Raw genomic sequence first — 22,003 nt, forward strand, 5'->3', positions numbered from 1 at the left:
TATACATTAATAAATTATTAAAATAAAATAAATGTATGGGTTGAAATATATTTATTTTTGTTTAATCAAAGATATACATACAAAATAAGTTAATATAAAGTAGATTTATGAAATAGCTGAGAAAAGGAAGGGATTATATATTATTTTCTATAAAATCCTTTATAACCTTGAACAACTTCTTTAATATTCAACATAGAACTTAGTGTTACAATATAATTTCGGACTATTCATTTTATTACTATTGTATTTTACTAGAGTCAATTCTCATCTAAACTGCCTTCTGTTTGAAAGCCCACTTTTTTTTCTTCTTTTTTTTTATTTTTTTCTTATTTCTTTTTTTCCTGTTTCTTTTCCACTTTATTTACTTTTATTCTGGTTGATGTATTTAAGTTCACACCCTGGTAAGCAATTTGTTTTTATTATTCTACTGTTATATTTATTCTTAATGTTTTTTCTTTTATTATTATTGTGGTTGCTGATAGTATTACAAGTCTTTGCCATGTTGATTAATGGACAAGAACAAAAAGGTAAAACACGGTTATTGTGTATGTGCTTCTTTATTAATTATTTTCTTTTTCTCTCTTCAGCTCATCATAAAGACATACCAACAACAGAAATTTATCCGGTAAGTCTGAATAATGTATTTATTTGTTTTATTCTTATATCTAATTTTGTTTATTTTCTATCTCTGTTAGTACTGCCAACATTTCTATATACCTGATTGAATGGCTTGTCTTTGAAAACCGGTTTTCTTTGATAAGTAATAAAGCCAAACTTTATTCCATGATCTTTACTAATGCGTTTTATTAAACCTTTCAGAACAACAGTCAATGTGCACTATGCCTGGTTCTGACAAAAGTACTGGTAAGTAACCATATTATTTAAATTAAAGAAAAATAAATATTTATATAATCTAATATAATAGAATAATTTTTTAGCCTTCTCTTACTAGTGAAATACCGTAAACACGCGTTTCTTTTTAGGATTCTATCGTATTGGAAGTATTTATATATTATAATATATGAAAAGGTTTGTTATTATATTAATTATGTAGTAGCTTATATATTAGATTAGACTATATATTGTCAAGCCGTACATATTATAAGCAAGAAGCTTTTTTTTTTAAATAAAAACAATTTTTCCAAAACAATCCCTATAAAAATATTTGAAATGAAGTGCAAGAAGTATTGCAGTAGTATGGCATGTGTGAATCCTATAGTTTAGCCATGCATAATTATCCAATAAAAGTGTTTAGATTCGGAAGACAGTATACATAAATCCTGTTTCTTCTGTTAAATGATCCAATAGAATATCATTATTTCAGTAGACAGTTTTCTATCAAAAATAGATTTTTTATTGGAATCTCTGTTTCAAATCAAGTTTAATTTAATGTAACATCCAAAAAAAAAAAAGATGCCATAATTTGATTATTCTCTCTGCGATTAAATAGTTTAAAAGAACCTTACATCTCTATATGGATCATTATAAGTTCAGAAGTTATATGGACAACTCACAGGTAACATAACATATTGCGAACGGAATCTATAAATGCCAAATTCCAGAATTTAATTATTCTGTCACTCAGAATTTCCCATACTATCGCATATGTGTAGAAATCTAATTCCCCAGTGTGCATCTTTGTGAGAGAAGCTACTTCCGTCCTTTGAATATCACTATTAACTGTAGTATTCCCAAAGTTAATGCGATTACATCTGCATTTCCTTGCGTTGCAATTCACTATTGTGAATTCCATATTCTTTGTGCTTGGCAAACAAATCTCAACAACAAAGTAAGACTTGATGCATCATTTACATCAGCCCAGCTGGCAGCATACAAGCAGGAGTTAAAGAACAAGCTGAAGTATATCTTGACAGAGTCGAACGAAGAAGTATGTTTGACAAGAATCCTTGACTTCAAACACAATATACCCAACCAGTTACACTTCTTGAGATACTTCGAAACATGATAGACTGGAAGCAAAGTATTGCTGAAAAGATGGGGGCGCCCTTATGTTGATGACTCGCATAGAAGATATTTGACAAATAACTATATCAAGTCATGACATAACCAGCTCAAGACTATCTACTTTGGCTGTGCTAGAATCGGAAGACTGGATTGCCTCATGTTTGTCCTTACAAACGATGTAGAGTATTTCTACGAGCAAGAAGTGGATTGTATTCACTTAAATAATGGAAAGATGGGGCTGGTAGAAAACTAACTTGCAAGAAATGAATTTGCTGCATCTAAGATAGAAGATGACATACTCCCTTCTATGATCATCAGTCCATTAAATGTGATTAGTACTAGTATGGATGACTCTGATGGCGAGTGGCAAATCAAGTCTTTTACAAATGATACAACATGGTATTCTATCACTGTTGTAAATGATTTAATTGAATGCTGTTTGTGCCCCAGATACATCTCCCAACAAGTGCCTTGCAAGCATGTATTTCTTCTCAAAAGATACCATAAGATTAACATCTTATATACAATTCAAAGAGATGTCAATCACTTGGCAATGCAAAGACCAGCAGTGTTAGCTGAAGAAGAAGAAGTTGTGATTGTTGATGAAGAAGATGGCAGAGAAGATGTTGTGGGTGCTCAAAATAATGTTGATACGTCTATTACAGGCCTTATTACTCACACTACCTTACTTCATCATCAAAGACTCAATCTCAAACACATGTAAATGATTTCTGACATTGATGTGTCTGAGATAAATGATATGACTCATCGTGTTAAAGAATTAATAGATAGAATAGATAATACTAGAAATAGAAATAGAAATAGTTTTAGAAATATGAATAGCCAACGTCAATAAAAAAAAACATTACACATGTATTATTTTGTATTTTATAAAGAAGTGTTTTTTTTATAAACAAACACTGTTATTTAAAAAAGAAACAAAAGAAAAAGCGGTCACTCATTCCTTTGCATCTTTTTGTCTCAAATTTGAACTGGCAGAAAATAAGGCGTTCTGTCACAGGTCACTATCATCAATGTGGCTTAGACGTAGACACTACCAGGACACTCGAAAGTTGGGATTTCCAGTCCCTTATAAAATCTCATCAGATCATCTACCATAAGCCGGAGATAATGTTTTATTTCTTTGTCTTTGGGTTCCTTCAGACCAAGCATCAGTTCTACAAGAAGCATGTTCTCTGGTTTGTATCTTTCATTGCAAGGCAGATTATTTACTATCAGGTATATGACACCAGCTAAGTGCATGACATTGTCAAAAGGTGGAAACAGTCAATGTTGAGAGTTAACATTAATGAACGTGACTCCTTTGTAAATTGCATGCCATCTTTGTTTTTGAGTTCCTTCCACATGGCACCATTGTATATGCACACATCGTATCTACCATCTTCAGCTCATGATTCCAATGTTTAATTTTATCCTTGAATCCTTGACAAAGAAAAAACATTTGTAAAGTCTTAACAACAGACTGGTGCATATATAAACGCTTGGTCACCAAAGAACCCAATGCTGATGTTTTCATCAATTCGCAGTTGCAAAATTAGTGTGTACCAAGCTTTACAAAATCGCAATGGGACAGAACAGATACATTTTCTTTGTACACCTTGTGACAATCCTGACACACAACAAATTTCTTTATGCTTTTGGTTATGACTGAGAAATCTGTCATGCATTGAAGACCAGGAAGGCTCAAGGGCAGTTGGAAATTCTGCTTGTAAATTGTTAAGAGTCTGTTAATGAACTTGATCAAGACAATAGTGCCCTTGTCAACCACATATTGGGAAGCAAACATAAACACAAAAGTAGCAATGAACCTGTGCACTGGGTTCTTGGGCATATCAGAGGTGGCAAAAGGGTCTATTATAAAAATAATAATGCTATTTTTTTAAATTTTTTAACACTAACTGATCTTCACCATTCAATTCATTGTTGTCAAGCTCAATAATATCTTCTTCGCTTTTCTCTTCACTGATTTCATTGCTGTTGCTTCCACTATCATCATTGTCACCATTGCTGATTGCGTCATTAGTAATATAAACATCTTCAGTGTCAGACATTGAAGCTACTTCCCAAACAGATGAGTATGTCTGAGTGTACAATTCTTTCAGGGCCCTGAGTTGATGAGTTAAGATAGCTACATTTAGAATATATCACTTGGTTAATATCTAATGGTATCTGAATTAAATAAAACTTACATTTATCATTGACCTCCATCATATTTCTTTGGATAAACATGTCTATTACAACACGTTATTTCATGGATTACAATACAATTAAATAAATTCAAATATTGTACCCCTTTCACATCTTATGACATTTAGTCTTGCCCTTTTGTTATGACGTTGAGCAGTTCTTCTGACTACAAAACTATAGCCAAGATTGTTCTGACTACATCCAACATAAAGACACTTCTTGTTGTAGAGTTCAGAAATTGTGGACATGATATTTATTAATTTTTACTTTGAAGTGTTAAGAGAAAAAGAAAATAAGTAAAATATTAACTAAATTTACTATGTCTTTATAATGAATTGCTATGTTTTTATAATAATAGTAATAAATAATATTTTTGTCTGTTGTATCCAAGCCAATAGAAAACAGAAAAACAGTGTTTTTATCTTGAACACACAAAAAAAGCTGAGATGAAAAAATACCCCAGATTTTCTATTGTTATAATTTAACTTTGTACATAGTAATTTCTATATGTTTTTCTAGTGTTATTTTTCATTTATTCTGTTTATCTTATTAGGCTCCCTTAGAGATTGACTGAGTTATATTATTTTTCAATTTTCTGTATTTCTAGTAGTAAAATTTCCCTTTCTTTTATATTTTCAATAATATAAATTTTCTCCTACTTGTCTATCTAGCTATAGTATTCCCCAATTATATTATATTCCTAGCAATATCCCTTCTCTTTTTGATTAGCATCCCTAGTGATATATTTTTCTATTCTATTTCACATCCTAACTGTAGTAATTTATATTTTAGTAATATTCTCACTTTTACAAACTTCCTTTATTACTCTTACCTTAGTGATAGTAATCTCTCAATTTATTTCCTTTCTCACAGTCTGTCATTGTTGAATAGACAATTCTTTATTATCCACCCTTTCGAGTCCATTTCATTTCCTCATTTCGGATTTTAGTCCCCATGATTACCCATATCTTTTATTCCTTGTATACCTTCTTTACATCTCCAAGTACCACATGTGACACTATTACCAGTTCATCAAAAATGCTTTCAAGATTCTTTTTAATCATTTAGGCTTCAAATAAAAGATATATCAATGGAATACAGAGCCAAAATTAGTTGACACAATGTGTGACATGTATAATGGTGCAGTTTGGAAAGAACTCAAGAATAGTAATAGTATTTCATTTGTTGAGCAACCTTGTTTGCTGATGCTGACACTCAATATTGACTGGTTCCAGCCATTTGATAAAGTGACATACTCTTGTGTTGCAATCTACCTGACCATCAACAACTTGCCTTGCAGTGACCTGTTTAGAGCCAAGAATTTAATTCTCATAGAACTTATGCCTGGTCCTGAGAAGCCTAAAACCAACAAGATAAATAACTAATTTGAGCCAATGGTAAATAAGTTGTTGTTGTCAAATTAAATTCTTGTGACAATGAGTTCTAGTCTCTTGGACTACACACACAGAGAGATCTGAAAATGCTGTGATCATCAATTCATAGCTTTTATTTGAATGTTTTTAAAGAATGTTTATAGTATATAAAGAATAGATTATTGATTATGTTTTAAGATCAATCATCTTTCTTTTGCTTCCTTGGTTATAACCTCATACAAAAGTCGTTTTTCATTGTCTCTTTATTATGTCTGACAAAATCTTAAACTATATTTAATCTCTTCTTTACCAGTTGGCTGCTCAAAAACTAGAAATTGCTAGACCTAAAGGCTACAGTCACAGATACTGCTATGGCTACTGACAATGAGTTACATAGTCTATCTGTACGATCATGCTATGAATGAGTACCTTTGGAGGATCTTACAAACCGCATTCCTGCTCAGAAACTAGATCTTTTAAGTCAAATCTTGACAGATAATAAAAATAAAATCATAATGGACTGCTATCCATCAATTGCAGACATTCAGTACTCCCCTCCCCCTACGGTCCCAATAGCTTTACAAAAATTCTCTACCATGCAAAAATCCATGCATTCTATGTTGCAGGCTATACAATACAATTCTACAGCTGTATTCTGTCTGTTGGATGTTCTATCCAATGAGTTGATGACTTTGATTCCCATAACAGAACGGGATCATATTTTTGCTATGTTGCATGCTATTCGTATTCTTGCTATGCACACCTGTGGCAGGCTGAACACTGCTTGCAATAATCTTGCCTTCAAGGTAGCAAACTCTTTGTTTTTGGCAGATTCACCAGATAAAACATATATCATGACTCAGACATCTTTCTAAGCTTTCATTACCTCACAAATGGTTGTATCAAAGGCCTTACAGGAAGTCTCTGCTTGCCCGTGTTCGTCGTTTTTTTAGAAGTCACACCACACAGATCTGGCAGTCATTCCACAAACATGCAATCAAACCAGTTCTCTCTCCCTCTCTTGGGTTTTATAGCAATCTCTTTGTTATTCCCAAGAAAGACAGAGGTGCTCGCCTGGTTTTCAATCTGAAGGGTCTCAATCAGTTCTTGGATGCTTCCAAATTCAAGATGAAGACTCTCTGCAAAGTGGTCAAAATGATGTATTCAGACGATTTCCTCACTTTGATTGATTTATCTAACATATTTCTTCCCATTCTTATCTATCACATTCATGCATATTCCTTTGGTTTAGTTGGGAAGATCAAGTGTTCCAGTTTTGCACAACGCTTTTTGGCTGCTCCATAATATCATGACTCTTCACAAAGATCACTTGTCTGGTTTTTATTTGGGCTCATGCTCACAGAATTTGGGTGTCAGCCTATCTTGACAACTGGATTTTTATGGCTCTAACTGCACAAATTGCACAAGATTATACTCGCCTTCTTCTCTAGTGCATGACATCTTTAGAATGAATTGTCAATATGAAAAGTCTCATCTGACTCCCACCCAAGAAATTGACTACCTGGGGTATGCGTTGGATACTGTTTCCATGACAGTCAAACTTCTGGGCAAGAAGCTGCACGATCTGCAAAAGTCAATCCATGGCATTTTGCTTGCCACCAGCCACACTCCTCGTCTGATACACAGTGTTGCCATGTGAATCTGTGCTGCTGTCATTGTCATGTTCCCTGTCAACTTGTATACTTAGACATTGATGTTCTTCAAAAACAAGTAGATCAAAATCTCCAACAACTGGGACACTCCAGTGTCTCTCCCTCTTCCTTGCCACAAGAAACTTACTTGGTGGTTACACAACCTTGCCAAATTGAACGGCCGCTCTCTGCTCCCCCCTTCTCCTCAACACACCCCACTGAAAAAGACTGTCAATTTAACAATTTAATATAGTTTTATTAGCATTGTTAAATTTTCAAAAAAAAATAAAAATTAAAAATTATATTTTATTTTTGGCTATAATTTTTAATCTGTTTTTTTAGCTGTAAAATTATACCAGCAACACTTTCCCCTCTGCATTTTATGTGTCTTTAATATCATCGAAAATTACACTCAAAAAAATATTTATATTAAAAGTATTATATACTTAAAGAAAAGTAAAATATGTTTTATATAATACACCTTTTTTAGATAAAATAAAATAAACTACATTTTTTCTTTTTATTTTTATATAATAAATGTAAATGGAAGAGCAATTCTTTGGATGAAAGATTTGTAGTGATATTATTTTGAGTGTGTACCAAGAGGTTATGTAATTTTATATTTGCTGCGGTAGTATTTTTGAGTGATTCTTTCTCTTAATGTAAAGGAGCAAAAAGAGCAATTTTTTTAACTCACATGTTGTGAGATGTGAATATTCCTTTTTCAGAATTTTTGCTTTAATGGACAATTCTTATCCTTCCAAATATAGTTTTTTTTAAAAAAAAAAGAGAAGTCAAAAAGAGTGTAACTTTAATGAAGTGCGCAGTAAATGTCTTGGATAATGACTTAGCAAAGTGTGAAGGTAGTTATAACAAAGTGCACAGTAGGTATCTTGAAGTAATACTTGGCAAAGTATAAGCATGACATGGAGCAGTATTATATTTATTTATAAGTTATTTTTCACTGTATAAAGACCTCGGTAAAAGCATTTCAAAATCTATATCTTTTTATTATTTCACATATTCACCATGTCTAACAATCGAATTAAAAACGATTACGTTTTCTGTCAATGTCCTGAATGCATAGCATCCAGCCCTTCTGGAAAGCGCCAAAGAAAACAAAATGCAAGACAACATAATAAAGAACATGGTCTGCTAGTTTCTGCAGCCAACACAACAGGTAAATAAAAAACCAATAAAACTAAGATTACGTATATAGATTTGATATTAATAAATATATTATATAGACATACAAAATGAAGATATTGATATAGAAGACTTTATCTTTGATAATGATAATGCAGACAATGTAAATTCTGATGATAATGATAATGAAGAAAGTAATAAAATAATATAATTTTTAAAAAAAGTTTATTAAAATCTATTACTTTTTATTCTTATATATGATGCTAATGTATTATTCTAACTCATTAATAATAAATATACACTATCAGCTTTCATATTGGCACATCAAGAAGAGTCGATATTTTTTCTGAAGACACCAACCTTGAATCACTTGTAATTGATAGCAATAAAATTGAAGAAGGAAATGCAAGTTTTGATTTCGAACAAGGCGAGACTTTGGATGTTGACACTGAGAGTTCTGTAACTTCTAGAGATATGAAATATTATGATATCAATATTTCTTTTTTGTTGCAAAGCTGGATTGTGAATCTAACTTATCATTTGTCTTCATAGTTCATGAGTTTTCAGTAAATAGCATGCCCATCTATATTCGTTTCGTAGCTATTTTCATTGTCATATCTCACCTGATCTTTTTGGTAGATAATTGTGAATATATTCTCATTGAGTTCTGCAACAATCTTCTCTCCATTTGCAACCTGGCTGGTTCTCTCCCTTTGACAATCGACAGCCTAAGACATATTACTGGTTTTGACGAAGCAACAAAAGGAATGACAGTGTACGTGACATGTTCGAAATGCCATTTGATATATCCTCCAGGCACAACCATAAAGAATTGCAATTTTAAAATTTTCCTGAATCAAATACCTATAACAATCCGCTATACAAATTCTCAACTGCCAGCTGTTCTTCTCCAGTAATGGTGTATCCATACAACTTACTTAAGCACGCATTACAGCAAAAATTTTTCAAGCCAGATTTTGAGCAAAGAATTAATCTTTGGAGAAACCGCCTAACAATAGAAAATACAAAACTTGATATTTATGATGGTTCAATGTGGAATGAGCTACAAGACAGCAATGATGCAATGTTTGTTGATGATTTCCAATCTCTGATGCTGACGTTAAATATCGATTGGTTTCAACCTTTTGATGGCCAAACCCACTCGAGTGGTGCAATTTACTTGTCCATCAATAATCTCCCACGAAGTGAACGTCTCAAACCAGAAAACATCATTCTTGTTGGCATGATGCCAGGACTAAAAGAAGCAAGCACAGATAGCATGAACCACTAATTGGAGCCCCTTGTCGCCGAATTGATAGACCTGTATTCCAGTGTATCAATGACAGACTATAGAAATACCCAGATAACTGTTCGTGCTGCCTTAATGTGTGTTGCTTGCGATATTCCTGCTGCCAGAAAAACGTCTGGATTTACTGGTCATATGAGCATGTGCGCTTGTCACCGATGTCAACGCCAATTTAAAACTTTCAAAAAAACCACGAAGCTCGATTATTCTGGATTTGATTACAAGACGTAGATAAAGCGTACAAAGGCAACAAATCTCAGAGATGCTCTCATATGAAAAACAGCACAAAACAATAATGGAAGAACAATTTTGGAGAGAGAGAATAGAACCCGGTGGTCTCAGCTTCACTTATTGACATACTTTGATCCAGTTTGGTGTACCATTATTGATCCAATGCACAATCTCTATCTTGGAACTGCAAAGCAGATGATCAACATTTGGCGTGATTCCAAACTGATCAGTGACAAGGATTTTTTGACCATGCAAGAACTTGCCAATGGAGTTGTTGTACCTTCTGGGTATGCTCGTATTACAAAGAAAATTGGTGATGGATTCTCATTTATGAAGGCTGACGAGTGGAAGTCGTGGTGCATAATATATTCCCCATTTGTTTTGAAGTGCGTAATTCCTGCCATCCACCTTGCCAATTGAATGCTTTTTGTAAAAGCATGTCGTCTGCTAACTAAGCCATCCATAATTGTCAAAGAAACCGCAGAAGCTCACAATTATCTTCAAGAATTTTGCACCAAATGTCAGGCTTTTTATAAAAAAAACCAGTAATTACTCCAAACATGCACTTGCATCTTCATCTTAGCAAGTGTATCAATGATTTCGGCCTTGTTTATGCGTTTTGGCTGTTTAGTTTTGAGCGTTATAATGGTTTGCTGAAAAACTTCGAGACAAATCAGAAGGGTGGATTCGAGTCAACAATGATGAAGCAATTTCTTGAAAAAGCATACATCAGCAGCTATATCAGAGCCTTTTCAACCAGTCTTGACAAATTTATTATTACTTTCCTACACAGCATTTCCAACAGTCAACCTCATTTGCCTTTGCAATCTGATAGCAGTGCTTTCAAGTTACCTCAGTTTGTCAAGTTTTCTTCAAACCCTCGCAAGTTATCCTCAGGATGGGAATCTTTACCACCAGCAACATTTCCAATAAAGCTTGAGAAGATGATTACGATGTGCAAGGAACATTATAATTGTTTACTGGAATTTTACCGTCACGTGTATAACAGTCACAATCTTTTTGCCCATTACTCAGACCACCATTCAAGCCAAATCTTTGTGAACAACCGAATTGAAAAAATCAAGCGCATATCACTTCTTAGACAAGAATATTCCTCTGGTTCCTATTTCCAAGCCTTTTTTCTTGAACACAAAGGCGAAGATATTTCAGCATTCCCTGGCCACATTCTCTACCTCTTTCAACATATCTTGAACATCAATGGCAAAGATGTTGTTCATACATTTGCTTTTGTAGAATGGTATACGAGCTATGCTTCAGGAAGTTATCAACCATTGATGACAGAAAAGATTGAGTTATGGAATGAGCCTTTAACCACTCTGAAATATGATTGCATTCTTCCAGTACATTGTCTATACTCACTAATAGCAGTTGCTAGATATAAACTTAATATAACCAGTGACTTTAAACGTTTAGTAATCCCTTTTCTTCAGAAAATAGAAGCATAATATAACTAAATAAACACAACCTTTGATTCTATAAAGATTTTTATGAATCAGGTTTTTTTTTTAAAAAAAAAGAAAGTTTATTTGATTTTTGACCAGGATAGCAGTATATCCGTTTTTTTCTTTTCAAGCACCTTTGCTCTTCTTTCTTTGAGCTTGTGGAAAAAAGCCTTGGCATTCTTTTTTTTTGGGAGAGACTCATAATGTGTATCAAGTTCATCAACAAACTTGTCAGCCTATAAAATCAAGAATATATATATTACTGAACAATTCTTCTATTTTATCTCTTTATATAGTACCTCATCGTTTCTTTATGTTGGCCAAAATTGCCAAAAACAACTTGATGAACCAGAATCATTGTCATTGTCAGAGTCCAGATCTGACGTATAATCAGCCTGAAGAAGTATGTTGCTATCTTCTCCAAATGTCTTCACAAAGTACTCTTTTTTTGAGGCAAAAGCGAAGAGCCGCCTTTTGCTAGTCTATATATTTATTTCGTTTTTTTTTATTAATATGGTTACATTTATAAGAGATGATGTATTATCTCTATGCACCTTTGATGGTACTGTGAAGATTTGTTGTCAATGGTCTTCTGTTCTTTGGACCTATTCTCCTTTGACTTCTTGTTGGCAATATGGGCCACAACTTTTTTATGCAGAGTGGAAGGTAGTAGATTCTTTGCTTCGCTTTAGTTGCTAAGGTAGGTTTTTACAGACTGAATTATTTGTCTGTTTCCATCAGAGCGACATGTTTCTGATCCATTGTACTGACTGTACAAGCTCTCATTAAACATGTAGTCCTACATCAATTGCTATGATTTATATATTAGATATTTCTTTAAAAAAATACATTAAATACTTACATCTACAGTAGAAATACGTCCAGGAGCAAGGACATTTTCTACGACCTCACTTGCAATAGTAGCAATTGTGTTTGAAGCTACATTTTGAGCACTACTCAAAAGGAAGGTGCTCACCTGGTCAATTTTCTGATACACATCTTCAATTGTATGAGTGCTCTCAGATGGATCATTCTCATTGTTTGTGCGTGCTCTTTTGGGTGATGGAGCCATTGGAGCACTGCTTGGAACTCTGGTTCTTTGCTCCATAAGATCCAAAAGTTCCCCTACATTACTTGGTGAACTAATATGATATTTAAAAAAAGAGTAATAAGTGTTAATATAATGATAATAATGAAATCTATATAATTACATCTGCTCAGCAGATTCATAGCCATTGGTGCTGGTGGAGTTGTTGGATTTGTTTGAGCGGTTGGTCTTTGATCTTAGCATATTAAGCAATAAAGTCTATTATTTTAGAAATACAATTTATTCATTTTTTATATACAATTTTTATTTAAACTCAATGCTTTACATTTTCTTGGGGAACACAGTGAACTTTGATGTTCACTATAGACTTGGTAAAAATAAACATACTTACTATCATTATAATAACATTATTTTTATAATAAGTGCATATGAGTTAATACCAATAATTGTTTGATATAAAAATATACAATATTTATTTTATTTATCATTATTAGATATTAAAGATTATAAAGATGTGTGATTTTATATTTGATTTTTATAAGAAAACACTTGCCCTAATTTTTGTTTGTTTTTCTTTTTCATATATTTCTAAATTTGTATTTAATAGAATAACTGCGTTCCCTTTTTCTTTTCTTTCACTTTCTTCTCTTCCACATGCTTTTTTTTGGCTTCCTTAATAATTTGGTAAGTTTACTGCTCACACCCGCACTTTTATTATCCAACGTGTGTTCTATACTCTTCTTATACTGCTTACTCTATAGGTTTTTCAAGAAAGCAAGTACTATTAGCAAGTATTCAAAACACTATGGTAATATTCTTTGAATTTTCTACATATAACCCATTGACTCATTATTATCAAAATATCTCAGAGAATATTTGAATAGATAACCATGCCTCACTGTACTTTACAAAAGATATATTAAGATATCTATGGTTCAGTCAAAGGTAATATTAACTACTTTGCAAAGTTGGAATATATTATTATTATTTTTATATATTTTAAATAAAATATAATTTTAGTTCAAGCAATACACTTAACAATCTATCTTGTAAACATGTGTCTATAATATATAAGTAAAATACACTCTTATAATTTTATATATTAACAACTGTATATTTATTTTGTGTTTTTTAATGATTTATTCAGTATCTAAAAATCAAAATGGTGTTATTATTTTCTGAAAATCCTACCCGTAGATATTCTAAAATGTCTTTATATGTAAGTATTCATATATATATCTATGAAGCAATATATATTAATGATAATTTCTTTTTTATCTTAAATGTTCAAAATATAGCTCTCACAAAAGAAGTCTAAGAAAGTCTAAAAAAGTCGCAACAAAATTATTTTTGGTCAAAGGAGTATAAATCAGAGAAAAAGGCATTGGATATATGAAAGCAATAAGGTGGGAAAGTATATTATAAATCGCGTCATCAATATCTCTCATTTTATCCAATGAATGAAATTGTAACATGTATACAAATGCTACTATCCAAATATGTGTATGTAAAGAAGTATTAGTGGCAAACGTTAAATAGTTAAATTGTTTTTTCAACCATTCCAAAAATCAATAAAAACCATTTTTTCCATGATATTCCATTCCTGAATCATCATCTTTTAATGATGTCAGCAAGCTTTTTGAAAGTAATTGAGAGTCTTAATCTTCCAAAAATCCTATTTAAATCCTATTTAAATCCTATTTAAATCCTATTTAACAAAGCTTTTTACTATTAATAAATGTGAACCCAAGTTTATTTTGTTTTAAAAGGTGGTTATTTAAAAAAACAGATTCATATAAAGATATATTTGAGTAGGATTCGTAACTATGGATAAATATATAACCAAAATACTAATGAATTATAGATTTCAATTCTGCATGAATGTAAATGTCAAATGTAATTCATTATCTAATAGTATGTAAAATATTATCATTGACAAATTCAGGAGTCCATTTTTACAATCTTGTATGGAATTCATATAGGCTTACTATATTATATTTAAGTCTGCTATTACAGATATTTTATATATTATTATAGGATGTTTTTTGCAGTGCAGTTGCTGTGTCATGTTCACCAGAAGCCAATTCTGCTGGTTACTTTATTCAATGAAGTTGTTGAAAGAGTTTTCAATTTTCTCAAATCAGCTGTCTTGTTGTTGCTGCAATTATATGATCCGATGATTTACTTCTGTCACTCTGTTGGCTACCTCTTTGTTCATATTGACAATGTTAGGAACAAGGCTTTTATACTCTTCTAGTCTACCAATGGAAGGGCTGGTAATGGCAGCTATAATATCCTCTTGAAACATTCTGAAGCTGTTACTTGAGAACGGAAGGTTTCTTGTGTGAATGTGCTTGTTTTCTTTGTTCAAGTACAAGTAAATGGCTGCATCTTGTAAGATTATTCTTCTGCATCATATTAAGAGTTGTAAAAATTTGCGCTTTGCTGTATTGATACTGCTTTGAGTTGCTCTTTGCTTTTCTTTTCTCTTTTTTTCTTTCGACTGCAATCTTCCATCTTCCTCCACGAATTCTACGGAATCTGCTTTTTCATCTATCTCCAAATTTATGATGTTTTCATCCTCATCCTCGTTCTTATCAACTTCATTCATCTCCTTCTCACAGACAGCTATTCACTCTGCATTACCAACACTGAAATAGTCTTCGATCCAAGGAAATACCATCTTTTGTAATTCCATTGGCAGTGACACGCCATTTCTTGCTAGTGAGAAAGGCTTTTCCCAAAAGCCAGCCATACCTCTGGCAAAAGGAGATGGGAGTTTACCCAAGTAATGGGTCTCCAAACGACCAAGTCGATCCTTCCATCCTCCTTCTTGCTTGATCAGATCAAAAGATATCCTTAAGCCCTCAGCTTCCATTGACCCAGCATGACGGCCACCATGTATTACTTGTGTGGTGTATATCTCTTCATCTGCAAGTGCCTTTTTTGCAGTTTTCTATTGAGAAGCGCCAGTTAAACTCTTCTCAGGGCTAGTACGTCTATGCAATACCTTCCAGTTCTGTTATCTGTCTTCGTTCAAGAAGTCACCACTGGTCTATAATTTTTGTCAAGAAAGTTAGAAATTATTTTAAAAAAGTCCCTTTTTTTAGCTGGCCAAGCTACTTGAAGCAAACTGAACATAAAAAAGGCAAATGCACCAAAAGGACATCTGAATACGTTTTCATGGCAAATGGCACATGCAAATTTGACTTTTCCTTCCTTCAGAGTCTTGCCCTTGTCTAGACTAAAAACTAAAGCAAGAGCCTGTTGCATTTCTTTGTGCTGTTTCTTTGGAATGATTGTGCAAAAGCAATACGCAAAGTTTAAATTTCTCAAATCCTGATCCCTAAGTAGTATATGGTGGCAGGAAGAGATAGAAAACATCTCGCACAAGCCTGATTTGCTGTCAGAAGTCCAAAGGCTCTTCAGGACTCTTATAAGTTTGCCAGACTTATAAGAGTCCCGAATCACATAATGGGCTGCTCTATCTATGTTTGTTTGTACTTTGTCGTAAACAAGGTCGTGTTTATACTTGAGCAATTCAATCGCTTCTTTAGTCTTCTTGGAAGATGGCCATCCAACTTCTCGACCTTTAGACTAAAATTTGTGCAAGAACATCAAGACTTTCTTGTATTGATTGACAGATTCAATACCTAAAGGAACTTTGATAACTTTCTTATTACCATTCTTGTTAGAAGGAGCATTCTCAGCAAATATAAAAATGGGTTGATGATTAAGTATAATTGACGGATTTTTTTTATATATTTCATGCAATTTTGTATTACTTTGGAGCAAAGTCAATTGTCTTTCTTTGTTATCTTCTGTTCTTAAGCCAATTTGTGTTCTAACATCAGTCTCTACTGAAACACTTTTTATATATGTTTGCTTGAAAACAAATTCTTTGAAGGAGGCAATAACAAATTCAGTGGGCCCAACAGTGTATGGATACTGAAGATCAACAGGATATCTGTGTCAGTTGTTTTGCAAAAGTCCTTCAATTTAAGCAATATTAAAAAATGAATACAATCAATACAATATAGATTCTTATTCTATTGAGTTGAGACATACCTTCCAATGTTCTAAGGGCATTCTGTAAATTGCGGCAGTGCTGGCATGTACTTTCATTGGCAAAGCCTTAAGTGCAAGCTCAAACTCAGACACATTGATTGACGAGCTACTTTGAAGAGCAACAAAGACATTTGAGCCAACAGAAGTAGACAAATTGGCTGAACTGGACGATTCAGCTGTTGAATTTTCAACCAGCATAATCCTTTTTGATGGTCGACTCCTATGAGCTTTTTAGGCATCTCTTCAGAAATTGCAGCAATACTAGTATGCTATAAAGATATATTGTTAATATTAGTGTGCATTTTTTGCATATAATTTATTGTCTATATTGTTTATACTTGAACTCTGCTAAAAAGCTCAGCTTCTTATTACTCAATTAAATGCTCTAGTTTTTCTAAATCATGCTTGTTAACAAAGCGTCTCTTAAAAGCAGTGATATTAGTAGGCAAGGGCAACATAATAAATAACATTGCAAAAACACCTTAAAATAATTGAATTCTACTTACCTGGAATTATCGATAACACACCTACTGACATTTCTTTCATTTATGGTAATTTCTAATGGTACAGCTGTTTCTATTGGTTTAGAGTTCCAATTTTAAGTTGAACCTGTTAAGGCTCAGATTTGGGTGTACGAATTTGATATAAATGAGCCAAAAGTGGATTAGTGTAATGTTTTAAGTGTCATGATAAAATTTTAGATGGTACAAAAATCTGAAATGGGGGGAGAAGCGAAGAGAGCTGGAAAAGAAGAGATTTTATTGGACGAACCCCATTGGGAAAAATACTTTTTTTTTTGATAAGTCATTTTTTTTAATAGATTTTTGCAATGTTCATCAACATCCACCAGAACATGCCGAATTTTGCAACGTTGAGGAACTTTTGGTTATTGGAAGACCCGACGGACAAGTGAATATCAACAGCCTGAACGATGTTGATGTCATCTTTGTTGACTTCAACCAGGCCTCCAAGGGGCAGAACCACAATGTTGTTGTAATTGTCCGTTACCACGGCTGGGGTATAGATGCAATTTACATTGCTGTTCGGAACAATTTGGTACTTTTGCATAAAGAACGCCTTCCTCATTCTGTCTGCAGAGTCTCTTGCTTGAACGATCTTTACCTGACCAAGGAATAATTGACCATTTGATTGAAAAACACCTGCAAGTGTATCGCACAAAGTGGGAGTCGACAACCTAGAATTGTCACTGTTGACACGAGAACCAAAGAAATGGAGATTAAAGCCTGGGAAATTGACAGGGGCTAGCTTGACAAAATCACCAATTGAACTTCTCACAGATCTTGTTCCATTACCAGCTGGTTTCTCTACGACATACGATCCTCCATTACAAAGATGCCGACAGATGAATTGCTTGCCAAATCTTGTAGCGACGTCTCGAGAGGTGGAATGGCGGTTGGTCTTGAATAAATGTTCGCGGATGAACTTATTGAACTGTTCACCGTTTTCAGTTTCGTATTGCAGCACGGAACCGAAACGAACAATGTCATCAGTGATATGATGCAGAAGGTGGACCTTTGGCTTGAACGTGAAGTCTTGCTTAGAAAATCCTTTTTGGAGAATCTGGACATCCAGTTGAAAAAGCAGATCCGTTACATCAGTGACAGCGTGTTTTATCTGGGCAATATAGTAGTCGAAGCACCGGTCGACTCCACGCATGTACACCAAAGACGACAGGCGGCCTAATGCATGCAAGGCTTTAATGAACAAACTTGCCAATGGTTTGTCACTAAAGAGCTTGCTCATAATTCCAGGCAGGACTTGAATCAATTCCTTGAAATCGCGTCCAACGAACGAACCAGTGTGGCGAAGCTTGTTCCTGAATGTTCGGCTGTAACTCTTACAAGACTTGTAAGAGTTTAGAGCTTCCTGGAGTCTCCCCTTTTCACTTGTAGTCAGCATCTTCTGTTTCCAGAGAAAAGTCATCAAGTATTTCGTCAGGCCAAGAGGAATAATGTGGAGAATTTCGACAGGCATGTCTTTGGTAGGGTCAAAGGCTTCGAGTCTAAGAAATTCCTCACTTCCATTCTTGATATAACTCAATTCGCACCCATTGAGATATAGCTCTGACTGGGAATCGGCATTGGCAAAGGCGCACAAGAAATCCCTTGTTCTTTCTTCTGACCCACGGTGGTCAACTGGAGAATACGGCGGAGCATCAGGGATGGAACCCTGTTCAATACGAGGCGAAGGTATGAGGCATTTTCGGCAAAACTTCTTGGCAGATGTTCCCTTATGCATGGCAAGCTGAGATTGACGAGGGTTGTCACCCATAAAGAGCAACAGGGGCGCAACAACAAGAACTACTTCACCATGATCCTCAGAATACATCTCAATACCTTTCTCCAGCCTAACGAGGTCATCGACGATAGGGGGCAACATCTCAATGGCATTCAGTGTATGATTCGAGGTACAAATGAAAAGAGCATTTTCTCGTTTGTTTCTCGTCTCAAGTGGCAACGCAGCAAAGTACATTAAGTAACTGTCATACTTGTTGTACTGCTTTGTTGAATTACCGGAGGTATCGTCGGAATAGAGATTAAGTGGGCAGACAACCACTTTCATCAAACCAGAGCCTGGAAGTCTTCTCTTGAATTCTTCAACACGGGATTTGTTGAGCCACAAGTCAGATTGAACACCAGTAAGAGCATAGGTGACAATTTTGGCAGGGCAATAAGAAACAGAGAAACCACGTCCGAGGAAAAGATCGCTGTCTTTTTGAACAGTAGACATAATCCTATCAACTTCAATGGTATACTTCAGGGTAGAGACAGCAAAGTTCGTAGAGTTTCCAAACCGCAGGAAGTGAGTATCATCAGGATGGTTCAGCCAAGGATCGTGGCCACCATAAACCTGGAACGCATTGGCAAGTATGGATCCGTCCTTGGTGAAGAACTTCTCAAGGAGATACCGGTTCGGGGAGCCTTGGACTTCGACGACATCACCCACCCAGTAGTCCATTCCGTTTGAAGTGATCATCGGGTGCTGGAGCAATGGGTTCTCCTTCCACTTTTCGCCTTGGTTGAGATTCAACCGCTGGTTTTCCGTGAAGTCAGGAAGGGCCGAGATTTGAGATGATTTTCCGGGACATGTCATGGTAAACTTGATGTAATCGGACGGTTTGTTCATCCAAAGTACATGTCGTTCATTGTCTTGGTTCACAACATCGAAACTGGCAGTAGGAAAAACAGGGATCTGGTTCTTTTTCTGCTTGTGATAGTTAATCACAGCATTTGGTGTCGGAAAATCCAGTGCTACTCCAGATTCTTCACGGACGTCCAAGACCATCTTCATGGCAAACATGATCTTCTTGATAGATCTTTCTGAGGCAAGATCTTCATCGCCGTAGAAGAGAGCATGTAAGATAAACTCTACTTTCGATTTAAACGGACGGGTGGGTCCAGTAAAAATGTCAGCAAAGTCATCGGGCCGGTACGATGTCTGTCTGCTGCTGTCTTCGTTCGAGTAGGCATTCATGGCATGAGAAAGAGATTGGAAGGTTCTCATTTCTGCTGCCATTCTAGCGATATGATCCTGGCTATCATATTCTACTCTGGTGTCCATGTCTTCGTCGTCAGTGGTCTCATCATAGTCATCTGATGAATCACTGTTCAGCAAAAAAAAACAGGTTATTATCTATTTCAATATTGCATTACTAATTTTTACTTACGATAGAATGTGATCATCACTATATTCGTCTTCGTCAGAGATTTCATGGCCATACGTGTCCTGAGGGTTTTCAATAATAAATTCCATTGGGGCAGGTTCATTATTACTGTTCAGGTTGGTAGTGGCAGTGGTAGTGGCAGTGGTAGTGGCAGTGGTAGTGGCAGTGGCAGTGGCAGTGGTAGTGGCAGTGGCAGTGGCAGTGGCAGTGCTTGCAGAAGAAGAAGGGCCATCAAACATAGCAGGTCTAATGTTAAGGTATGCTCAATTTCAGCTTTACATTACATAGTATTTTTCATCCTACTTTTAGGATTAACTTACCTTCTTTTTAGAAGTTTCTCATACTCCCCCATTTCGTTTGGATGTTTTTTTGTATAATGTCTTCTGAGGCCTTGCAAGGACCCTAACACTCTTTCGGTTTCGCAGACGGTGCATACAAATGTTCAGTTGTCTGTAGCCGTCGGTGTGAGGAATGTGTTCCTCTTTGTTGTGAAGTGATTTTCCATGTTTAAAAATCTTTGGAACGAAAGATGTAGAAAAGCGTAAACTAATTCGAGGTACCATATCTTTAATCATGCAAAAAATGACTGCTAAAAAAATCATGTGAAATAATGTGAGCTATTTTTTTTTGTTTACTTGTTTCCTTCTTTTTCTTTTTTTTTCTCATGACTGAAAGGTAAGTTTCAAGCGTAATCTAACAAGATGATAGCGTCCATCATACCGAACACCCTCAGTAAGTAATATATTTATTATGCCCTACTTCATATTGATACTAATATATATTTTTTATTAGATTCTATGGAGATTCCAACATGAGATTGTATTAGGAAGTTACTTCAAACTATGCCAAGCTGTCTGTCGTGGTATTATAAGGTATCTACTCCTAACATAACTAAACAAGCAGTCTTTTCCTTTACTTTTGTTAATAACTTTACCCTCATCTCTTTAGGTAAGTCTCATATATCACTGTCTGTCTAGTATAAAAAGGTAATTTACCATATTATTTACTTCAAAGGTCATAACACTAATACTGTTTCTGTTTAATAGTCGTTCTTCTTTACTTTTACCATGTCTATCTCCCAATCTATTGCATAAGAGAGGCTGCTACACTAGACTAGCTACTAGTATATAGAACGCGTAATCCTAGTACTATTTTTTTATTGAAACCAAAATAAAAACATTTTTTTGAAACATTTTTTTTTTAAATATTTTTTGAAACCCTATAATTGCAATTATTGGACCCCCCATTTTTCAGATTTTTTGTATCCATCCTTTTTTCCATTCACGGTAAATTCGAGCGGACACTTCATATTCCGCTTTAGGAAATTTTAGTCAGGCCAACTTTAAATCTAGCTTGGACATTGAGTTTAAAAAAATCTCAGTGGGTGTGAATAGTAGCCAAAAAATTACAACCCAGGTCATTTCCTGTGTTTAGCAGCGAGAATATATTTAAAGACATATCATTGGCCTAATATATATCAGAGTCCCTGAGAGAATTTTTTCAAAATAATAAAGACAATTATAATAAGCAACGGCTGTTACACACTTCCTTTATTATTAAAAAAAATTAAGTGAAAAAATGTTTTCCATTGCCAATCCCGATGAAGTTCGTTGCAAATGCACAAGATGCAATCGCAATCCTCTTGGATACACCATCACTACGGCGGGATGAATGGCAGTTGGGCCGAAAGTAGGCACATAACTGCCATTTTTTTGGTCGAAACCCAATAAAATCTCCGCCGTTTGTTGTAAGATGGTAATGTCATTCGTAGCAATTTAAAAAAGTAACATGAAAACACTTTTTTTGTTGCTGTACAATATTTTCAATACTGTAAAAAATGTTTGTAAGTTGTAATGAC

At 34.5% G+C, this 22,003-nt stretch overlaps 9 protein-coding genes across 9 annotated transcripts; 5 read left to right on the top strand and 4 right to left on the bottom strand.

Moving 5' to 3' along the window:
* Window positions 1–1,202: 1,202 nt before the first annotated feature.
* On the top strand, window positions 1,203–2,689 carry PHYBLDRAFT_176255 (hypothetical protein; the record flags this gene model as incomplete). Its single annotated transcript, XM_018437705.1, has 5 exons — window positions 1,203–1,267; window positions 1,451–1,516; window positions 1,687–1,888; window positions 2,072–2,206; window positions 2,249–2,689. The coding sequence occupies 5 exons, from the start codon at window positions 1,203–1,205 to the stop codon at window positions 2,687–2,689; spliced, it is 909 nt and encodes a 302-aa protein (XP_018283383.1).
* Window positions 2,690–3,006: 317 nt separating this feature from the next.
* Window positions 3,007–4,421, bottom strand: PHYBLDRAFT_153594 (hypothetical protein; the record flags this gene model as incomplete). The annotated part of the gene is made up of 6 exons (XM_018433200.1): window positions 3,007–3,218; window positions 3,281–3,373; window positions 3,532–3,837; window positions 3,896–4,114; window positions 4,176–4,217; window positions 4,277–4,421. The coding sequence occupies 6 exons, from the start codon at window positions 4,419–4,421 to the stop codon at window positions 3,007–3,009; spliced, it is 1,017 nt and encodes a 338-aa protein (XP_018283384.1).
* Window positions 4,422–5,127: 706 nt separating this feature from the next.
* On the top strand, window positions 5,128–5,558 carry PHYBLDRAFT_153595 (hypothetical protein; the record flags this gene model as incomplete). Its single annotated transcript, XM_018433201.1, has 2 exons — window positions 5,128–5,176; window positions 5,275–5,558. The coding sequence occupies 2 exons, from the start codon at window positions 5,128–5,130 to the stop codon at window positions 5,556–5,558; spliced, it is 333 nt and encodes a 110-aa protein (XP_018283385.1).
* Window positions 5,559–6,061: 503 nt separating this feature from the next.
* PHYBLDRAFT_71053 (hypothetical protein) lies at window positions 6,062–7,206 on the top strand (the record flags this gene model as incomplete). Its single annotated transcript, XM_018442399.1, has 4 exons — window positions 6,062–6,352; window positions 6,423–6,695; window positions 6,799–6,918; window positions 7,036–7,206. The coding sequence occupies 4 exons, from the start codon at window positions 6,062–6,064 to the stop codon at window positions 7,204–7,206; spliced, it is 855 nt and encodes a 284-aa protein (XP_018283386.1).
* Window positions 7,207–8,227: 1,021 nt separating this feature from the next.
* Window positions 8,228–9,635, top strand: PHYBLDRAFT_153597 (hypothetical protein; the record flags this gene model as incomplete). The annotated part of the gene is made up of 5 exons (XM_018433202.1): window positions 8,228–8,378; window positions 8,446–8,538; window positions 8,697–8,803; window positions 8,860–9,130; window positions 9,259–9,635. The coding sequence occupies 5 exons, from the start codon at window positions 8,228–8,230 to the stop codon at window positions 9,633–9,635; spliced, it is 999 nt and encodes a 332-aa protein (XP_018283387.1).
* A 408-nt stretch (window positions 9,636–10,043) lies between these two features.
* Window positions 10,044–11,347, top strand: PHYBLDRAFT_71055 (hypothetical protein; the record flags this gene model as incomplete). The annotated part of the gene is made up of 2 exons (XM_018442400.1): window positions 10,044–10,237; window positions 10,465–11,347. 2 exons carry the CDS (start codon window positions 10,044–10,046, stop codon window positions 11,345–11,347), a joined length of 1,077 nt encoding a protein of 358 aa, XP_018283388.1.
* A 308-nt stretch (window positions 11,348–11,655) lies between these two features.
* On the bottom strand, window positions 11,656–12,777 carry PHYBLDRAFT_71056 (hypothetical protein; the record flags this gene model as incomplete). The annotated part of the gene is made up of 5 exons (XM_018442401.1): window positions 11,656–11,826; window positions 12,057–12,143; window positions 12,207–12,486; window positions 12,556–12,650; window positions 12,718–12,777. 5 exons carry the CDS (start codon window positions 12,775–12,777, stop codon window positions 11,656–11,658), a joined length of 693 nt encoding a protein of 230 aa, XP_018283389.1.
* A 1,779-nt stretch (window positions 12,778–14,556) lies between these two features.
* PHYBLDRAFT_153601 (hypothetical protein) lies at window positions 14,557–16,658 on the bottom strand (the record flags this gene model as incomplete). The annotated part of the gene is made up of 6 exons (XM_018433203.1): window positions 14,557–14,800; window positions 14,897–15,009; window positions 15,073–15,348; window positions 15,516–15,982; window positions 16,178–16,340; window positions 16,461–16,658. The coding sequence occupies 6 exons, from the start codon at window positions 16,656–16,658 to the stop codon at window positions 14,557–14,559; spliced, it is 1,461 nt and encodes a 486-aa protein (XP_018283390.1).
* Window positions 16,659–17,273: 615 nt separating this feature from the next.
* Window positions 17,274–20,708, bottom strand: PHYBLDRAFT_153602 (hypothetical protein; the record flags this gene model as incomplete). The annotated part of the gene is made up of 4 exons (XM_018433204.1): window positions 17,274–20,085; window positions 20,149–20,391; window positions 20,466–20,488; window positions 20,553–20,708. The coding sequence occupies 4 exons, from the start codon at window positions 20,706–20,708 to the stop codon at window positions 17,274–17,276; spliced, it is 3,234 nt and encodes a 1,077-aa protein (XP_018283391.1).
* Window positions 20,709–22,003: the final 1,295 nt, after the last annotated feature.

This window comes from Phycomyces blakesleeanus (assembly GCF_001638985.1).
Source record: "Phycomyces blakesleeanus NRRL 1555(-) unplaced genomic scaffold PHYBLscaffold_46, whole genome shotgun sequence".
Lineage (NCBI taxonomy): Eukaryota > Fungi > Mucoromycota > Mucoromycetes > Mucorales > Phycomycetaceae > Phycomyces > Phycomyces blakesleeanus.